The 21,773-nt window shown below is 37.8% G+C and overlaps 1 protein-coding gene and 1 non-coding gene across 2 annotated transcripts; one reads left to right on the top strand and one right to left on the bottom strand.

The window, feature by feature from the left end:
* The first annotated feature begins 8,568 nt into the window (after positions 1-8,568).
* Positions 8,569-11,432, top strand: cd248b (CD248 molecule, endosialin b). Its single transcript, XM_017491865.2, has one exon. It carries the CDS (start codon positions 8,684-8,686, stop codon positions 10,769-10,771), a length of 2,088 nt encoding a protein of 695 aa, XP_017347354.1. The 5' UTR covers positions 8,569-8,683; the 3' UTR covers positions 10,772-11,432.
* Positions 11,433-15,233: 3,801 nt separating this feature from the next.
* On the bottom strand, positions 15,234-15,315 carry trnas-gcu (transfer RNA serine (anticodon GCU)). Its single transcript has one exon. It is a non-coding gene; the product is annotated as a tRNA-Ser (tRNA).
* Between the last annotated feature and the right edge of the window lie 6,458 nt (positions 15,316-21,773).

The raw sequence follows: 21,773 nt of genomic DNA, 5'->3' as shown, positions 1-21,773 counted from the left end.
GGAGGTGCTGAAGACCAAGTGTTTCTTAATCCCCCAATTTTTCATGTCATATTTTATGAGATATGCAGTGTGAGGTGTCATATTTTACAGTGTTTCCAGTAGAACTGTATAAGGTAAGTGTATGCTCACATACTATATCACATTAGCTGCAGTTTCAATTGATACCAGATGTTAATGTGCTTCGCAGATGAAATTCCATTTCATGCCGCTGGCTAACGTGCACACAGCTCAGGTTACCTGCACACTTTAATATCAGAAAAAAACAACTGAATGTTCTTATGTTTATACTGTGTTTTTAATCAAATGGCAGCATTAAAGGAACCTCATGCCAGGTGCATTACATCTTTGATGTTAATAACACACCACTTAATGGGTTTTAATGACACAACATTTGTCATTTTGCTGCAGGAAATTATTTAATTGTCTATGATTAACCACAGACAGAGGCAAATTAAAACAATTAACTTGTCTGTCTGTGGCTTTCACACATTCTCACACATATATGCACACTCTCAGGATTCATTCCTAAAAGCATTTAAAACCGTTCAATTGGTTTAACCAATGAGCGGTTTAACCCAATGTGCTGCTTTCTTTCACATATAATTTAATAGTTTTACAAATATTTTTGCAAACATAAATAGATATTTCCTTTCCTCTACCATGCACAGCTGTGTTTCAAAGGACAAAGCCTCTTACACATTATTGCTCATGCCAGGTATCTATTTCTGTAGAATCCTATGTTATTGTTAGAGAATTCCAGCATTCCAGCAGTGGTTGTCAGTCAGTGGGTCAACCTGGACAGTGCTCAATAAAACTCATTATGTAGATTAAACCATGAATAACAAACAGCATATATCTGCCATTGCCCACTTGGCCGTAAAGACCCTGTGTGATTTAGTTGATCCCTATGCATTTGTCTTGGAGTGCATTTAGAGCTCAGGCTGTTTTGGCTGGGCGAAGCTGCTGATGTAGGCTCCGGCTCCCGGAAACTTTCATTCCTGCATCCTCACGGGGCCCAGTGGAAATCCAAACGCTGTGTGTCTCAATGCCATGAGTGAAGAGACATGGCAGGATGCAAGGGCCTGTCTGTGGTTCTTAGTATGGTCCAAACAAAGCCGCTGCCCTCTGCATGTTCCGTACTGACCCTCACACAAGGGGGTCCTGAATAGCAGCACAGTGTGGAGGATTTTAGCAAAGAGAAAAGCCATCTGGCAAAATATATATAGAGAGAGTATAGCATATAGTTTACATTTTAAGGTTTAAAAAAAGTTATATTTATTATTGTTTATTCTGTAACATTCAAATTTTATATTAAAATCATCAATAATTACTTAAATATAAATTGAGAGCTTTTCACTCTTGACTCTTGACTACAGACAACTATCTAGTGAATTTTTTAAGTAACCCAATAATAGGCAGACTGTCAACAACAAACAGTCATCCAGTCTAGCAGGTGCTAAACTGATACAATTCAGGATGTTTCTGATTCTTTGAAATTATTCTCTGAAGATTTGACTCCACAGATGTGAAAATCTACAGTATGTTTTGAAATCTGTGATTATTAGGAGCAGCCATTTTCCTCACAAGCTTTAAACCACTTATATTTTCCACCCTGGAACATTTTCTTTTTCATGGTTGTTGCACTATATTCTGTATATACACAGTTCTCCACTGCCTCTCTGAGTCACATAGTCACCAGGATAGATCAAATATGATGGTAACTATTCTGTTTTGTTTTGAGTTTTTTTTTTTTTTTTTAAAGTTTTTTTAAAAAGTTTTTTTAATTAGTACATTATTATGTCATATGTTGTTCTGTGCTAGAGATAACTCCTGCATTTGTACACAGCACAAAGAGGTTTTACAAGGTTTTGTTAGGAGATAGGAGGCTAAGAATACTGTTGTCTAGTGACCTTGTAATTCACACCAAGTACTCAGTCAAGCTCATAGACTAAACATGCAAAATATAGGAATGACTCAAGGCTATGATGGTCAAGTGTAATAGGATCAAACCACTGAGAGAATTTAATTTCCTTTTATTAGATGAAGAAAGTTTGGTCAGAGTTTTAGATGGGTCAGTAGCTGGTCAAGGAAATCCAGCTGTCCTTGATCACATTAGAAAAACAGCAGGAATGATGGAAAAACTGAAGCAAGTTCAGCTTCAGTCTATTAAAATTCTTATATCATGATTTTCCCCTCCAAAAAATGTCCATTCCAGAAGACCCCTTTACTATCCTCATCCTGCGAAATATGGAACATCTGATTATCTTTTAATCCATTTTCCATTCAAATCTTCACACACATACACCACCAGCCCCCAAACCCTCCAGTAAGCTCAGTTTTTCCTACAGGTTGCTGTCTGCTGGGTTCTACATTATTATCAGAAGGATTAGACCTGGAATCTCCATTTTGGAATTTATCACTGATTACTCTCAGAAGTAACACAACATTTGTTCACATTCCTGCCAGATATCACTTTAATTGTCCCTTTTACAAACCCAGTGGACCTAACCTCGTTTATATGACTAGAACAGGCTGGTGAGGTTGAATGAGTTGAGCTGCTGTTTGGAGCTCTGCAGATTTTAATGTAATGGCAAAGTTTATGCTTGGAGCTTGATAAAAGATCATGACGCTAGAGTTATATTTGTAAAATAAAATAAAAAACACCCTGCATTTGATGTCAAATGGATTTATCCCTAAAGTGAATCTCAAGGGATTCAAGAACAATTTATTAAGGTAAGGTCTTGTCTCTTTGATGACAAGGAGATTTTTCCAGTATAATTATTGCATGGTCATGATTTCCTATATGAAAATGAATGTGTTTATTTACGAAGAGGGTTTTTTGGGAACATAATCCTTAGCTCAGACATTTGTATTGCTTTAATCTAGACTCCCCCATCATATTTGTACTTCAGTTTTTCCTGTTCTTTCAATGAGCCAAAGCAAATTTGAGAAATGTTCTGCTATTCAGCTGGACACCATGAACCACACCATGTTTCTCTTGTTATGTTTGACTCTCATGTTATGAATTTCCACATGCTGTTTCAAATTGTACTGTACTTTAAGCTTTAAACCATGTATTCATAATCCAAAGTGCTAAAGAACTAACTAAATGTTTCCTCTAAAACCTTAATAAGACTAATTAAACAGCAATTTGTTACAGTGATAAGCTGTATCTTTTGGGGATTCAAAGCTGATAATTTATATAATAAAGTGTCACTAATTAAGACAATTCCAAATGAGATAACCTAACTAGAGTTATTTAAAAGTCTTAAAACAGTTTATGATATATATATATATATATATATATATATATATATATATATATATATATATATATATATATATATATATATATATATATCATATGTTTGTTTGTTTGTTTGTTTGTTTTAAGTAAGAAATAATGTGGCAGGTGGCGAACGGAAGAAACTTCAGAAACTCCAAACCACAAATGCCAGTCGTGGTCCAAGCAATCAATCAGGCCAATTGTTCGGATTTGCTGCTACAGAATCATACCTAGAGAACAATTCAGATTTGTGTAGAATTGACCTGTGCACGAATTCCTTCGTTGAGATTATTCATTGGTTATGTCCCACAATGCAAGAATAGGAAAAAGAACTCTGAAATAAATAAATCCAACATGCATTCACTATATTGTTTCTTACAGACATGTCTGTGCCATTCAGATGGCTGTGATGAAGTTGGTTATAAAAAGAACAATCCATTCAGGAAACCAGCTGGGCAATAGCAAGCATTGCTCAAGGCCTGCAAGTAATATAAAACAGTTTGGAGAGGACCTAAACCTTGAGAATTTTGTTTGGTTGAATCAGTGGGGGCACATGGCCTTGGCTAATAGTTTCAGTATGTCTAATGAATCTTGAGTAGCCGATAGTTCCAGCTCAGAGGCCACCACTGGGGAAGACATGTCTTGACACTAAGAGTCAATAAACAAATAATTGGATCTATTAAGTTTACACTGGTACAACCAATGGGACCTTAACCTGATACCTTATTTTTGCACAGTCATTAATTACTGTAGAATGAGGCACTGTGCGTGTAGACAAGGTGGTGTGAGAGAGAAATGCCCTGATCTAAGACAGAGGGTAAGTGGAAAGGCAAAGTCTGATATATATCTGTTACCCGAAATGATCTGTGTCACATGCAACATCCACAGGTGGTTCTACACATTCCAGATTGACCACTGAACTGCTGGTGGTCCTGACAGCTCTCTATATATGATCCAAAGATTCATGAAATCTCACAATAGGGACCATAAAATGGTAACGCAGTAATTCTTATGCTCACTATGGAACTAGACATAGCATCAAAATATCAATAAAACTAGACTATACACTGTCTACAGTTACACTTCACAGACATAAACATTCAACACCCCCGTTCTCTTCTCAAATAGCTCCAGAAATGCCTCCTTGAGTGGAAATGTAGAGACCTTTATCAAATTTTGAGAGCTTCATCCTCACAACATAGCTCACACTTCATTTTCTGAGGTCTCTGGTTTAATCATAATTCACTCTGGAGGACAGTCTTAACTCTAGAAGGTCAGGATTCCTGTAGAGTGCTACCATATCTCAGTTGCTGCTTAGTCTTTTCTATCCAAAACTCTATATCCAAATATGCCTCTGGAGTATCAAGGAGAAGCTACAGGTATTTTTGAAGGTTTCCACATCCAAAGAAGTGAGTCCATAGAGAGAGAACGTGCAGATGCTATACCGATCAAGTGGCAATGGAGGCAACATATGCTGCACACATCACCGGTGACAAGAGGGCTGAGGTAATGAAGAATGAAGTAAAGGTCATCCTAGACATCCATACATGGCTTGACAACCTGAGTCAGAGGTTTTATAAATCAAAAATCCTATAGCTATTCATTATTTTGAAAAGCTACTGGGTGAAAAAAATGGAAATAAAATGCAATACAATAACTTTGTAATATTGGTGCATTTTATACAGCTCTGGTCAGCTCAACAGATCATTCTGGAACAGCATTGTATGTAGCTTTATACTTGTCAGTATCATGATGGCACCATAAGGTGTGTCTGTTTCAGATTGTTGTGTTTAATGCCTGAATATACTGAAATGCTGTACACGTGGCTTGGACTTCAATTGCATGCTGAGTGGGTGTCTAATGGAACTGAAAGGCCACAACAGAATGATAGCAATGGAAATTCATTCAATATTGTGTGCAGTTAGCAAATGTTGCTAAAATCCGAATTGGGAGGATGGAGTGCAATAGGACACAAAAGGCTTTGCAGAAATGACCCAGATTTTAAGCTTCCCACCTCTTCAGAACAACATTCAATTTATTCTTTCAGACACATCTGCACTAATTATCCAGACAGCAGGTATCTCTTTCACATCCAGCAGATCAATGTCATGTACTGGATTTCACCTCAGATCCCATAATAATCAGATTTAACCAAAGTCCTTAGTTAAATAACACCGTATATCCAGAGGAGTTAAAGCATCTGTGAATTTAAGAGGTCAAAGAGTTAGTGAGTGCCCCATTAAGTCCAAACTATTACAGACAGCTGTAGAGGGCATACCAATCTCTCAAAGTGTAGGGGTATAGGGCAGTTGAGAAAGAGAAAGAAGAAAACAGGATGTTGATGTTTACCCCCAGCCCCCCACCTCCAGTTCCTCATCTATTCAAAATGAGCAACAGTTTCCCAGCATTCCTCATTGGGAGATTCCCTAAGGCCATAGCACACTGATTATGTGTTTGTTAAAGGGATGGTCATGTCAGGTTCTGCAGGAGGAACACTTTCAAAACGGCATGCTTGTTAACACTATAAAAAATATTCTAAAAAAAACACACAAAAAAAAACAAACAGGTTTGTATGTGGGATTTTTTTGTGAGTTGCATGCTTCTCCTTTCAGATACAGTGCTAAAATGACAGTTCATATGATTTCATAGGTCATAGAATGAGCTATGGAAAACAATCCATTCATAACTTTGTGTATATATAGTAAAAATGCATTGATACAATTATTCCAAGAGCTGTGCTACAATATTTTTTACAGTTTAATTTTAAGACATTATAAAGAACAGAATGCATGCAATCTTATAATTTGTTCAGGACAACATTGAAACATGCCAAATTTATGTTTTTCTGCTTTTAAGCAAAATATATATATATATTTTTTGCATTGAGAGGATTGTGTAGATTTAGATTCATGTTCAAATACCAGATAAATGTAAAAGAAATACAGACAATTAATCAAGGAGCCTGTCACTGTTTAGGATTTCAAACTCTGGCTCTGTTTATAATGTTTGACCTTGTATTGACAGTTGTTAATTATACATGTCTGCACTTGCATTAACATGCTTCCACCTCAGATTTTATGAGCTTAGCATGAGAACTGACATGACTAAGGATTTTGAACAATGAGTTACAATGGTCTATTCGTTAATGACATCTAATGAGGCTCACTGTGGCCTTGGGAAAAGGCCATAAGAAAACTAATGGGACTTTGGAAACTAGTTTGTGCAAAGGGAGTATCCACAGGATAAAATCTTCACAGTGTATAGACGAAGGACAGGAAGTGACTGTTTGCAAATCACAGCCAAAGAATAAGGCCAATCTGATACTTGTTTCTCCTACAGAATATTATTGAACAAATAGGTTTACACTAGCAAGGAAAGTCCATGCGGCTGCATACACACTGATAAAATGTTTTCAAATGAACCTTCTGATTGAATACCGAATATCGTAAGCTCATGTAAATATTGCCAGAACTTTATAGAATTAAAGAAAAAAATCTTCTTCAGATGAGAGTGATTTTACACAGTGGACCAAAATATTCAGAGGACCCTCCTGGAAACTATGTTTACCGACGGTATGTTATAAAAAAATGTTCTAGCATATGAAACATAAGCACAGTTATGACCGCTTCAGGTCTTGTACATTTTGGAAACCTTCATTTATTTCAGGAAAAGATGCAAATCTAAACAGGCAGTGTGAGATAGAGACCAGATGTGTCTGCACTACGCGTGTTTCAGCATATGAGCTGTTGGAACAAAAAATGCCTCAGGAAGATCAGCATCTCAGAAGGGTTATATACACAAAAGTAAAAGTTACTATACAGCCTGTTATCTTGTATGGCTTAGGTTTATAGATCTTATAATTGCCTTCAAATTTGTTTTTGTCTTATGTGTAAACTCATAGGTTGTCTTTTCTTGGAAATGTTGAACAAGGCCACATTGGTTTAAGGGCATCCAGGGAAAACAATGAAGCCAGGACTGAGCTGTTTGAATTGGATGAAAATAGGGTAGTTTGGGGAGGTATTTTACAAAGGTACACTTTGACTTAAGGCAGAGAGACTTAGACTGAACTCAGGCCTGGGAGAAATGGTATCTGAGGGTTGATTTGATTTACAGACAGAAAAACAGTTGAGAACAAAAGCAGTCATTGCTTTGTCTGGCTGCTAGACAATTTCTACTGCTAACTACGGGCACCACTACAATTTCTGATCTTCATCTGCTTAACAGCTTCTCAAACCCTGTTTTTAATCTCCTTTTGATGGGTCATTTTATTTCTCATCATCGTATCTAGTGTAAATGTGATATAATAGTTGTTCTTAAAAATATGAAATGTGAACCCAAGTCAAGCATGGTCCATACACTTAAACATGAAAGCTGGTGAAAGAAAGGATGTGAAAGTAATTCCCTACTGTACAGACATGGAAACATTTGTTGGAGAGTTTTAACAGTGAACCAGGGTTTATGTCCTTTGAAGAGAAAGATTTATTTTTGATGGGACTTTTGGCGGAGAGTTGTGGTCTTTATTGGGAGTGAAAGAACAGACACAGACTGTCCCTGCTATGCAAAATAAAGGACCTGTGTCTCCTAATGATATTCAAGTTTATGAGCTTGCTTCTGATCCAAGACAAAAGGATATCTTGTGCACAGCATGATCGTGCTTTATTTTTTCTCTCTCCAGACTGAATCTGTTAACCATCACTTTTAATTCGCTCTTCATAAAATGTTTCATACATTTAAATGTGCATTGGGAAAAAGTGTCATTTTAAAAATGAAACAAAAAAGACAAATGAAATGACACAATGTGCATATAATGAAGTTTAATAATACAGCATGATCTGTAACAATTTATGTGCCCTATCATTTTTAAGTACTTCTTCTCATCCATGAAAGTAAATACATATTCACTTAAACTGCTTAAAAGAAACAAAGAAAACAAGAAAAAATAAAATAAGAATTCAAATGCATACAAAAACACAGGAAAATAAATAAATCTGCTGCAACCTGCAGAAAAATAAAAAGACATAAATTCTGCTGCAGTATGAAAATTTTCCAAGTTCACAGACAAATTTGTGATTATGATAGATGAGCTGGAGGTAGAGTAGGGGGGCTTGTCAGTGGGGCTACACACGATTTCCTTAAACAGTCTTATGAAAACCATACGGCACCAGAGAAAACCACAGGTCCAAAATCCCCCATAACCCCCCCCAAGAAAAAAAAAACCTCCTCACACACTCACTCATTACCCGCCCCCTCTTCCAAAAACATACCTCCATACCCTCCCTCACTGTCTCTCTTTTGCAGAGAGGCTGCAGACAAAAGTGCTGAGATTAGAGTTTTAAGGGATCTCATGACCAACTGCAAAAGCTAACCAAAGGCTGAAAGGCAAAATAAGAAAATAAGATGCCAGTTAAACAAAGGATGGATGCAGAGGCAGAGGTAGAACAGTCTCTGAGAAAGATGTGCTGTGCTGCATACATTTTTCTTTTCCTTACAGTGCTATTGATTTGCCTGCCTCAGGGAATTTTGGGTCAGAACTTGCAGGAACAGGATGGTTTGTGCAACGCTGAAGGATGCTACTCAGTTCACGTCCAACGCAAGACTTTCCGGGAGTCCTGGAGAAGTTGCAAGGATAGAGGGGGCAATCTGGCTGTGGTGAAGCGACCAGAGGAAGCAGCATTGATCCAGGATCTGCTGAAGGCTGGGGAGCGTCAAGGTCCTCGCCCCAGGCTCAGGCTCTGGATCGGTCTCCAGAGACAGCCTCGACAGTGCTCAGCCATACGTCCTCTGAGGGGTTTCACCTGGATCACAGGAGATCAAGACACGGAGTACACTAACTGGCAACGTGAGGAATTACCAGGTGCATGTACTGCCCCTCGTTGTGTGGTCATTACCTACAATACTACAGACAAGAGTAAAAGTGACCAAAACAACTTTAAGTGGCTGGATGGCTCATGCATGATTGCTGTGGATGGTTTCTTGTGTCACTACACATACCGAGGGATGTGTCTACCTCTGCAGAGTGAAGGAAACGGACCTGCACGCTACACCACCCCTTTCAACCTGCTCAGTACCCTGCTCTCCCATATCCCCTACGGATCTGTGGCCACTCTACCTTGTCCAGACATCGCCAAAGAAGATCAGTCAGTGCTCTGTATGCTACATGAGGATGGAAGAGTTGGATGGTCCAAGGATGCACCTCTTTGTTCCGATGCTCCAAAGGACTGGTGTGAGCAAGACAATGGAGGTTGTGAGCACTACTGTGTGAATGCAGATTCTCACTATTACTGTGAGTGTTCAGAGGATTTCAAGATAGGTGACAATGGGCAAAGCTGCCAGCCCTTGGATCCATGTCATGGTGCTGACTGTGAGTTTGACTGTGAGCCCAGTCCTGGGGGATACCGCTGCAAGTGTCCAGAGGGGTACCTCCTCTCACAGAATGGTCTAAATTGCATTGATATTGATGAGTGCCAACAACATCCATGCCCCCACGTCTGCATCAATGCACCAGGAACGTTTGAGTGCCGCTGCAATGAGGGCTATCAGCTGTCTGAGTTTGGTGAGTGCTTAGATGTAAATGAATGCAATGAAGGCAAATGTGAGCACTCCTGTGAGAACTCCCCAGGAAGCTATATATGTCTCTGTCATGAAGGATTCTCCCCTGTACCTGATGATCCAGAGCGGTGTGAAGATATCGATGAGTGTCAACTCACTGGCACTTGTGAGCATATATGTGACAATTATGAAGGTGGATTTGAGTGTAGCTGTGAAGCAGGCTATGAGTTGCAGCAGGATGAGTATTCATGTTTGCCTACCAAAGACATGGTTGAGCAATACCCAACTGCTGAACCGGTTCATCCAACAACACTTGTTTGGGATGAATCTGGTAACACACCTGACATAGTGACTGATAATATTCCTCTGGAGTGGCTTACTGAACCTTCAAGCATAGACTGGCTTCCCACAGGGTTAGACTGGTTTACAGACATAGCACAAGAGTACTATGTTACCTCGCCAGAACCTGGCTGGACAGAGCAAACCCCCAATTCCCCAACATCAGATTGGTTAAAGGATGCTACGACATCAAATATACCAGCTGATTCAAATGCTAAGGATGAAAAAAAACAGTGGTTGGATGAGAGCAGAATATTATCACAAGGTGAAGACCACTTACCTTCAACTCTTCCACCAAACAGGAATGGGGATGCTGATAGGATCACTCCTTTGACACATCAAATCCTTGAGGGTAGTTTGCCATCCGCCTCCAGCCAAGAGCAGAATCCAGGTGGCAAAAAGAAGCAAGACAGAAGCTGGTTGCTAGTAGCACTACTAGTTCCTCTCTGTGTCTTTATGGTAGTCATGCTAGCATTGGGCATTGTGTACTGTACAAGCTGTGCTGTTGAGCCACGCAACAAAAATGTGACAGACTGTTACAGCTGGACCACCAACTCCAAACCTGCTGAAACAAAAGCTGCAAAATCACAGGCCTGAGAATTCTGCACAGGACCACATGACTATTTGAAATAGCAGTGTCCCAAACATGTCTGGCTGTGTCTCATTATGTCATTTTGGTATTTTGTATCATTTTAAGGATTCCAGGTTTGGACTGTTTTGAGAAAACTTGAGGAAAAAACATCAGAAATCTGTTTCCAGTTGGAAACAAAGCAAGATATCTCAATGCAGTCCCATTTTATTTGTATTTCACTGTACATTTAGAGGTTCTAATGGAACTAGTACTGTGTTGTTCATACATCCTAAAGTTACATAAAGCTTGTTTTTGGATTTGACTGTGCATTTTACCATACCCAATTTTTTTCATATAAAAAAAAAAAAATTGCCTATATTGATTTGTCCAACATTTTGTAATATATGTACATTCAGGAAGGTCAAATTGTATCTTGATACTAAGTGTTTGATTATTATATGAATTTTGTATCAATTACAAGCAGTGAATTTTGGTCAGTGAAGTATTCCATTTGATCCAAATTATTGTAAAGCAGTGTATTGCAGAACATAGTATATTGTACAGTTTGCCTGTGTGAATTGACTATTTGTAATGTGAACATGCACTTCATTTGTATTTTACCAAAATAATTTTGGTAAATGATTTTACCATTTGCCTCAAATTTGCAATAAAATCGAGTGTGAAGTTCTGCTGCTTGAGAAGTCTGTATATTAAGGCAATGTCTGCATTCCTGCATAAATTATATGTGACTTACGTTATGTTTTAGCGCCCCCAGCAGTGAAATATGAAATTTAAAATATAATGTGATCACATGCAGGCTGTAGCTGCAGAAAGTTAGAGTCCAGGGATCCCCTGGGTCCATGAAGCATAGCTATGAGGTCTACTATTTTTTTAAGTGACATCACAGAGGTGCTGTTAATATGATACAAAATCTAACTGGTTTAACTAAGTGTAACTGGGAGAAATTTAGGAATACAAAATCCCCAGTGGTTTTAATAAATAAATATGAAGGACAACAATTGGCTAAGGTGCTTAATAAAAAGTGACACAATGAGATGGTAATGATAATACACCAGAAGGGGTCATTGGCTGAAAAAAGGCTGAGAAACTCTGGTTTAGGATTACTGCGGAGCTGGCTTTAAAAAAAATAATAAATAATTTAAAAAATAAAATTTTTAAAAAAAAATACCTTTGATAACTTTGCAGTTTAACATTTTAAGGCAATACAGTTAGGTTCTGGATACATTTCTTTAAAAATGTAAAGAGCTATTAATGCTATTAAAGATTTTGTTGTTCAGAAATTTGTTTTGATGGCAACAGGTTATTTGCAGAGTGATCATTTCTGTATTATTTATTTAGAGATAACAGGAGGACTTTTAATATAGCGCTGGAAAAATGGAAGTGGTTGTCATGTGATAGATCAAGGATGGAAGGAAAAGAAATAACTAATAGCTCAGGTCGAAAAGAGTTTAAACTTTCAGCATAGAGTAGGTAGATGCTCCTCATTAGCTATGCTCAAAAACAGTGTGTGTAACAAGTCACACACATTATAATTTTACAATGAACTGTCATTCTCTTAATGTCATTCTTTTCTGAAATTTACCAGTTTATATCCTATATAAGTATGTTTTTTCAGACTGTTGAAATTGCAGCTTGAAATCTTGACCTGTATCCCATGACAAAGATTTTTTAAATTATTATTATTTTGTTGGCTTATTTTGATAGCCAAGAAAGCAGCAGAGATTAGCAAACACAAGTTTACCCCCCAACAAAATCTAAATGAAAAGCTATCCTGTATAACCATATTTTTCTTGTTGCGTCAATCTTTACTTCTTTGTTAACTTCTTATTCATTGCTAAATGTATTATTATTGCTTCTTAAACTCCTTATTATTGCTAAAATGTACTACATTTCATGCACTTTTTGCTTGGCTCACTTTGGGTCAAAACAGGCTCTAAGCAAGAAAGCACTTTTAATTAACAAAGTTCATTGAAATATGAAAATTCTATTTTAATGGCTTCCCAAAGATGATAGACAAGCTGTCAAAACACTGTATTAAGGGTATTAACATGACATGGATTCTAACTTGGAGTTATCTGGAAAAATAAATTCCCTTGAGTGTTTCCTTAATAATGGTTGTCTTCACAGTTTTTTGTTGTTGTGCACAACCCCCAAAATATATTGGTACCTTAGATGACATGCTGATATCTGGACCATATACTAGGTTGTGGGGTGTTGGTGTGTGTAGCAAAGGTTTGAGTGTATCAAGCAAAGTTGTGTGATGGACTTACTGGCCCTGCTAGGACATCTTGTAGGTGTACAGTATGAGATTACAGTGCATTTCTCCATGCACAGTTTCTCTTAGTTATACCCAAACCCTCAGATATTACTTTGATGGACTGTTTCCTAACCATACTGTGACAATGAAGAGTTTCAAAACCCAGGCAAAACTGTTCCACTTGAAACACTCCTACAATAGTCCACCACCCAAATAATAAATGCTCAACGGTGGTCCTATGATGATCCACTAATTAACGTGAAATAGGGATGCTGACATATGGCTTAGTAATGGGCTACAGTCAATAATTCTACATCTAAAGAGGTCACCTGTATTTTAGTAAACGCATTGAACTTGCCATTAAGTCTATGTGTTACGTCATGTCCGGTTTACTGACTCGTGTAATTTGCACAGCAGTGTTGTTCGGGTGGTTAATTAAATGGCTACCAGTGATTCGCACTACAAAATACAAGTATACTATTTGGCTGTAACCATGTCTTTTTACCGCTTTTTCAAACAGTACAGTGAACAGACAACAAAACCCGGAAGTGACATCGCCAATGTATCACTTGCTAGTTTGACACTCACTGTTTAAAACCTTAAAAACAGTGACACCTTGTGTTGAACGTAGGAAATAGCATTTCAGACAAAGATATTTTTTTTCAATGCATTATTGGAATAATATTTAAATATAACTAGAATGTCTCACTTATGAAAAGGCCGGTGGTTTTATCTACCAAAGCTTCCTTCATACTGTATTTTCATTAAATCCCATACATAGGAAAAATGCAGCTTATACCTAATATACTGTCCTCAGGTAGATTATAGGGTTATAACACATACAGTCCCCTCCAAAACTACTGGAAAGACAAGGCCAATTCAGTTGTTTTTGCTGAAGACACTTGGCTATTAGATTAAAAGATGGATATGAGAAGAGAGTTTAGAATTTTAGCTTTTATTTCCTGGTATTTACATGTGGATGTGTTAAGCGACATTGAACATTGCACACTGCAACACTGAACATTTTCTATTAGACCACCAAATTTGTAGGTAAGCAAAAGTATAGGAACAGATAAGGCTTGAAGTAACTTAAAGTAAATGACACTTAATATTTGGTGGCATATCCCTTGCTTGCTATAACTGCATCTTTGATGTATAGCACAAACCAAAGTATTGGCCTTGCTGTTCCAATAGTTTTGGAAGTGACTTTATGGTTCTTAAACTGGAGCTAATTTGATTACCCTAATGTATAAATATACAATTACAATTTTAATATGTGAAAATAAACTCAATGATAACTATATTAAATACTGTATTTTATTGAACAAACAAACAAAATATTTATTAAAATAGGCCTAATGATTAACTGAGAATGTTCTTGGACCAGGCATTGCATTCATTTTTTTTATTTTATTTTTCTATTATTTCAAAGACGTCTTTATTTGCAGTACCTTACTGATTTTGTTCTCATTTGTTTTTCAAATCTGTACAGTTTCAAGAAAAATAGATACAGAAAAATGGATAGAGCTGACTGAATTTCATGACGGCTACAACAATGTGATACTGGGGAAGAAAAAGGAGGCAGGAAAAGGAGCTGTGACAGGAAGAGGCTCAAACGGTGGAACCAGAGTTTTAAGATCATATTTTAAAAATTTAAGCTTTAATTGTTAATAAATGTCTCCGTACAGAAAGCTTCACCATACCATACCATTTTGTTTATTAAATAACAGCATGTTTTAAAATAGTTTATTATTACACATTTGATTCAATTACACATACAAGTCCCTGTGAATTCCTGTGTAGTAGAATGAGCAAATAAATATAAATCTGTGATTTGACTGGAAGTTAAAACTATTGTCAGTGCCACTGTTATAAAAAATTAATGAACATCTTCTGACCAATCAGAATAAAGAATTCAACAGCAGTGTGGTACAGTATCAGACAAATATGTTCCAGACATTTCAAAATTGTAACAATGTGATATAAACACAATGTGATTTTCTTATTCACACACACACACACACACCACAGAGGAAAGGCTTTTGACTGTTGTATGTTCATAATAACTAAGGTGAATGTAAGAATATTTCATGAAAATAAATAATATTGTTTTGTTATGAAATCTAAAAGAGGTTGCCTAATATGCGTATTTAAGTAAGAAAGTTTGGTTTTAGTGTTTTGTTTTTAAATAAATGAAAAATAAAGAATGTCGACGAGGATGGGATTCGAACCCACGCGTGCAGAGCACAATGGATTAGCAGTCCATCGCCTTAACCACTCGGCCACCTCGTCATACCGGCGAGATTGTTCAAATGTCTTAAAGTGTTTTATCAAATACAATTGGTGTTAATTTGCCGTTAATATTTTACCTAAAATAAAATAATTGTATATTGTATATTTGATACGGGGGAAAAAACAGAAGGGTACGTCAGTGCGCTATCGTAAAGTATACTGCTATCAAACTAGCGTTAGTTTTCTTCATAGACTTAGCTAGCTTGGTACGACTTAAAACTTCACAAACCACCATAGTGTGTGTCATTTATTCAAACAGTTGTCATTTATGACCTCCATTTTATGTTCAATAAGTGTATAAAATGTTATTTTACGGTTAAGACTGGTGTGGTGAACTATAGTTCTTTTAGCTAGATAGCTAACTTTTTAGCTGTTGCAATTATGCTAAATCGCTTCAGAGGAAAGTAGCTAATGCTAGCTCAAAAAGATGCCAGAATCGACATGATGTTAGATGAAGAATAAAATTTTCTGAAGACAGTTAAACTCTATTCTATTCTGGGCCATACATCTCATCTTGTGTGTTTGCATGACATGGGAGGCCTTGTGCAACTATCCATTCTCTCCAAATCTTTCCCATTATTTAACTATAAATAGGTCTGTTACATGGCTGTTCCGCTGTAAACTGGCCTGTGCCAAGATACAAAAATACCTGAAAGCAGCCCCAAAACTTCAGACATGGGAAAAGTGGTTAATTTGACATCTTTCTCGTAGGTTTTGTGTGCACAAATTTGTGATTTTTCTCATTAACCATTTTATAATCATATTTTCCCTCTCCCAATCTTTACAATATATACTATATGGGAAAAAGATTGTGGACACCTGACCATCACACCCATATGAGAACCTTCCCTAAATTTTTGCCACAAAACTGGAAGAACACAATTGTCTAGAATGTCTTTGTATTATGTAGCATTAAGATTTCACTTCACTGGAAATAAAGGCCACAAATCTGTTCTAGCATGACAATGCCCCTGTGCACAAAACAAGGTCCATTAAGAGATGGTTTGCAAGGTTGGAGTGGAAGAACTCCTGCACTGAACCCTGACTTCAACCCCACTGAACACCTTTGGGATGAACTAAAATCCCAATTGCACACCTCCTCACTTGACATCAGTGCCAGACCTTAATAATGCTCTTGCAGTTTAAAGACCAAGAATCCACACAGCAGGTTCCAAAATCTAGTGGAAAGCCTTCCCAGGAAACTTGAGGTTATTATAACAGGACATAGGGGACCAACTCGGTATTAATGGGCATGATTTTGGAACGAGCACATACAGGTGTGATGGGCCGCTGTCCACATACTTTTGGCCATATAATGTATCTTACAACAGAAATGGTTGTGTATGTAGACATACTGTCTGCACTTACACGTTCTGTTTCTTTACCAAAGCCTATGTTTATTAGGTTTATTACAACTGTCCCAGGGACGTTTTTATGTATAATGGTGTGTTTGTGTTTCTGTTTGTGAATATTGTGCTTTGGATGTGTGTTTTGTTCTTTGCCCTCTTTCTCTTCCCTCTATCATCATGCAGGTGTGCCGACGAGCTGGACCTAATTAGTCCACTTTGGAGGTGACTGGATGGTATGTGGGAGGAGCAGAGACACAAGCCACATTGGCTCTGTGGAGAAGAGAGAGAGACTCCCTAGAACGAGGATGAGGCCTTCCTCCTGGTTCCCAGAATCCAGAGTTGATTTATATGTTGTGTTGTTTTGTTTCTGACTGAGTGAGCGCTGGAGTTTGTGCTGGAGCAGAAGTGTTTGCTCAATATTTCTATTTCTTTCTTGTTTCGAGAATGTAGAGGGAGGGTGCCATTTTTGTTGGCTTTTCTCCTTGTCTATGATTAGACAGGGAGAAAGGTAAGGGTTCTTGTAATTTATTTTCCTTATTTTTATGCTTTTCTTTTGTGTTTGTTAGATATATTTGTTTGTTATTTTGGCCTGGCCCTCCCCTGAAGCTGTTGTCCCCCCTTTTTTTCTTTGATTATTCTTTGGTATTGTCTTGTTTTGGTGATGGTTGTGATTGACATCTTCTACAACTACAAAATTGTTATTTTCTTCAAAGTGGTGTCTATGGTGTGGATTCTGGGACAGGCTGTTAGACATCCTGGTTCTCTCTCTCCAAGGTTATGTTTTTTTCTACCTGTAACCTTATTCCAAAACTAGTTCAATTTGACTTCAAAAAACAGCGTGCCTAGCTACATCTAACATTACACTTTCATGCTCCGACAGCTCAGCAGGAGAGATTCCTCACTGAATATTACACAGTAAAACAGAATTAAAAGATCTACAAAACATTTAGCTTGGGAAAGACATTAATTATCTTTCTTATTGCATCTCTGTGTGTGAATATTGAAGCTGTAATGATTCAGTTAATGACCTCAACTACCAAGCTGTAACCTGCAATTTCCACATAATATATAACATTAGTGCTTAATTTGAGGTTGCTACTGTATATACAAGTACATATGATCTAAGAATATAGTGGTATTTGATCTGAGTCCTGTTTATAGTTCTAATAACTCAAATGATGCAATAAATAAAATGTACTTTCATATTGCTTATATGGACAGAATGCACTTCAAGATACTTTCTCTTCTTTCAGAAAGTAGAGAGCATAAATCACGTTAGCTTGCAGAGCCAGCCTGTCCTGGGGCCCCGACTTGCCAGATGGGCCCATACGACTTCGGGTTTTCATGCACTGAGCAGGAAGTGTGTCAAACAAGTACTAGCATGTACCTCATTAATAACACTAGTGAAGGGAAGTCATTTTACTGACTCGGATCTTTGAATCTTGTGCAGCAAAATGAACAAATCTTTGTTTTTTTTTTAAAGTCATTTCGTTCATTTCAGCAGAATATAAGTAAAATGTTACATGTTAAAATCCCCAACACACTTAGTGCTTAATAAACTATTAAATAAACTATTAAATAAATTATAGGCTAATGCAGCCAAGGCAAAATTTTGAGATACAGAAATTATTAATTAATAGCTTAGCTGGATCTTCATTCTATGCAGTCTGTTAGTTCACCTCATCTCCCGATCCGAGTCCTTCTTTTGTCATGTCTGTTCCCGCGAAACAGAAATTATTTTAGTTCATCTCTCGAGTCTTTGGTTTGAATCGTTTGTTCATCATGTGACCGTCCCATAGGCTGAATGCAGTGGGGCTGTGACATCATGAACAAACGACTTGAACCCGAAGACTCAAGAGGTGAACTAATCATTTCCTTTTCTGGTACAGAACCTATGGGGATGTTGCTGCACATGCACGGTCAAAAAATTAACAAATCACTCTGAAACAACTGGTTGTTCCCGAATCATATTAAAGATTCGTTCAAAATGAACGAATCATTTATGAACGACACATCACAACTTTTTTTTACTTGGTAGCACTGGTGCACCCAACTTTAAAAAGTTAGAAGCACCCATCGAAAATGAAGGAGCACCACAGGTACAATTTATATATATCGCATGTGTGAATATTATTATATTATATATGCTCCAGGTTCCCCGTGACCCTGAAAAGGAGTAAACGGTAGAAGATGGATGGATGGATGATTTTATTTATATATATATATATATATATATATATATATATATATATATATATATATATATATATATATATAATACACACATACATTTTCTCTTATTTACAAACACCACCACCACTCGCGCTTAAAATGTGTGGATTCCGTGGCAAACGCAGTGTTACCTGCAACCTCTGTATGGAGGCAAAGCCGTGCCAAAAAACTATCAACAAATGGCAAAATGTATGACTCATATGAAGAGTGTCCGTGAATGAAGTCGTATCTCTCAGGAAAGAACAGGTAACTTCGCTAATGGTTTGTCACAGCAGCAGGTAGCCAATCAGAATTCTTCTTCTTCTTCTTTTGCTTCTTTTTCTTCTTCTGCTTCTTTTTCTTCTTCTTCTTCTTTTTCTTCTTCTTCTTCTTTTTCTTCTTCTTCTTCTTTTTCTTCTTCTTCTTCTTTTGGTTTTAATGGCGGTTGGCAAACCAACTTAAGGTGTATTATCGCCACCTACTGGAGTGTAGGCAGCAGCTTGACGGGAAAAAATAGTTAGAATAACAATAATAAATAAATAAATAAATAAATAAATAAATAAATAGATAGATACACACACACTAGATATTCATAGCAAATAAATAAAGAGTACTTTTCAAGGAGTTGAAAACGGACCCTTCAAGTCGGACACTTTCAGCTTCCCATAGTGATGTTTGTGCAGTGTTTGCTTTCTTTATCGCAGACAAAGTGGATTAGATGTAATATTTCTCAGATAAACAGACATTTTAATTTTTCATGTAGCAGCCAGAAACACTTTTCACTGAATAGGTTAAGTTAATACAGTGCCAGTATGTACAAGAAGAGAGTTCAACATAAGCTTGTATTATTTAAAAACCAATAAAGTGGGGTTTATATTTTTTATAAGTTTTATTTTGATAAACATGACACAATATTACATTAAGATTACATGAAAAGGGTTTTTACTGTTGTAAAAAAATACGGATTTGGGAGCCTTAGTGGAACTGAAGGTGTCAGATTAAACATGAAAAGCATATTATCGGAGCACGTTCGCCTCACACCTCCGGGGTTCGATTCCCGCCGGGGCCCTGTGTGTGTGGAGTTTGCATGTTCTCCCCGTGCTGTGGGAGTTTCCTCCGGGTACTCTGGTTTCCTCCCCCAGTCCAAAGACATGCATGGCAGGCTGATTGGCGTGTCTAAAGTGTCCATAGTGTATGAATGAGTGTGTATGTGACTGTGCCCTGCGATGGACTGGTACCCTGTCCAGGGTGTACCCTGCTCTGTGCCCGATGCTCCCTGGGATACGCTCCAGGTTCCCCCGCGACCCTGAAGAAGGAGTAAGTGGTAGAAGATGGATGGATAGATAGATGGAAGCATATCATTGGTGTAGTTGGTGAGTCTGGCCAATCGTGAAATAGCTGTGTCATCATCAGAGCTCGGAGACGGTGCACTGGCTGAAGGAGCTCTCATATCGCTATCGCGGTACTTTGATGTCATACGTCACTGTGAAGTCGGACAAAAATTCTAACCGGCCTGCCCTGCTACAAGTCAGCCACCGATCGGTCTGCACAGAGCTGCATGCAGTCGAACACACCAATTTCTTATTTGTGCATCCTCATATCCTTCCCTTGCTTCCTTTCCTTGCGTCTTAGCTCCACCCCCTTAGGAGGCGAATGTAAGGATGAGATGCGAGGAGAGAGGATTCGAAGCAAGTCGAATGGAATATCCTCGCTCTCTCAAACGTCACTTCAAAGCGACATCAATTAATAACTGCACTCAGCTGGATGACCTCACTGCGCTTCAGGGATTTGCCGTAATGTTGTTGGAGCTTGGTTAATAACGACATTCTTAATAAAGCAAAATGCACTGATAGTATGTGAAATGTCTGGGTTATTCAACAATGAATTAATAAGCAATACATAAATTATCGCATCTTTTGTACAGCTTTGCATATCCAAACATGCACGGATCAATTAATTACAATACTCATTGTAAACATATTATTATTTAATTAGATTTCATACAAAATTCCATCACATCATCAGACTTTTTGTTTGTGAGTGTGGAAGATACATGTGGAAGAGTGGGGAATTTATACGTGCGTCAGGTTTTCGACAAGAAACACTTCCGTATATATCACCTGTGTATCCTTGCTCCTAGCTCCCCTGGAAGCTTCCGCACTCCACATTCCTCGCCTCCTCGCGGTGCAATTAGAGAACTGATAAGTCCTTCAAGATGGTTGACGCTGATCGATTTCTGGAGGACGGAGGAGTGAGGAAACATATATATACACACATCCATACTAAGGTGCATGGTGGCTTAGTGGTTAGCACGTTCGCCTCACACTTCCAGCGTTGGGTGATCGGTTCCGGCCGTGTGTGCGTTGTTTGCATGTTCTGAGTGTATGAATGTGTATTGTGTCCTGCGATGGATTGACACTGCCTAGAGCCTGTTCTGTGTTCCCTGGGATAGGTTCCAGGTTCCCTGCAACCCTGTAGGATAAGCGGTATAGAAAATGGATGAATACAGTGCTGTGGAAATGCATTTGCATTCCTGATTTCTTCTGTTTTTGTGCATATCTCATACTAAATCAAACTAGACTGAAGTAGATCTTCAAATACAACATAAAACAAAGGCAACCGGTGTAAACACACAATACAGTTTTTATTTTACTTTTTTTTTTTCTATTGAAACAAAAACGTTATCCAACACCTACCACCAATGTGGAAACGTTGTGCCAAAAACAATGTGGCACCTTTACTAGCAATAACTGCAACCAAATGTTTTCGAGATCAGATTTTCATTTACTTCTAGGACTAGGACTTACTCCTAAGCTTTGGATCACTGTCTTGCTGCATAATCCAATTGAGCTTGAGTTTCAATTTACAGATTGAAGCCCAGACATTCTTCTTTAGGAT

Source organism: Ictalurus punctatus, chromosome 18 (genome assembly GCF_001660625.3).
Source record: "Ictalurus punctatus breed USDA103 chromosome 18, Coco_2.0, whole genome shotgun sequence".
Lineage (NCBI taxonomy): Eukaryota > Metazoa > Chordata > Actinopteri > Siluriformes > Ictaluridae > Ictalurus > Ictalurus punctatus.
The sequence above is the reverse complement of the archived record's forward strand: the minus strand, read 5'-3'. Positions and strand labels throughout refer to the sequence as shown.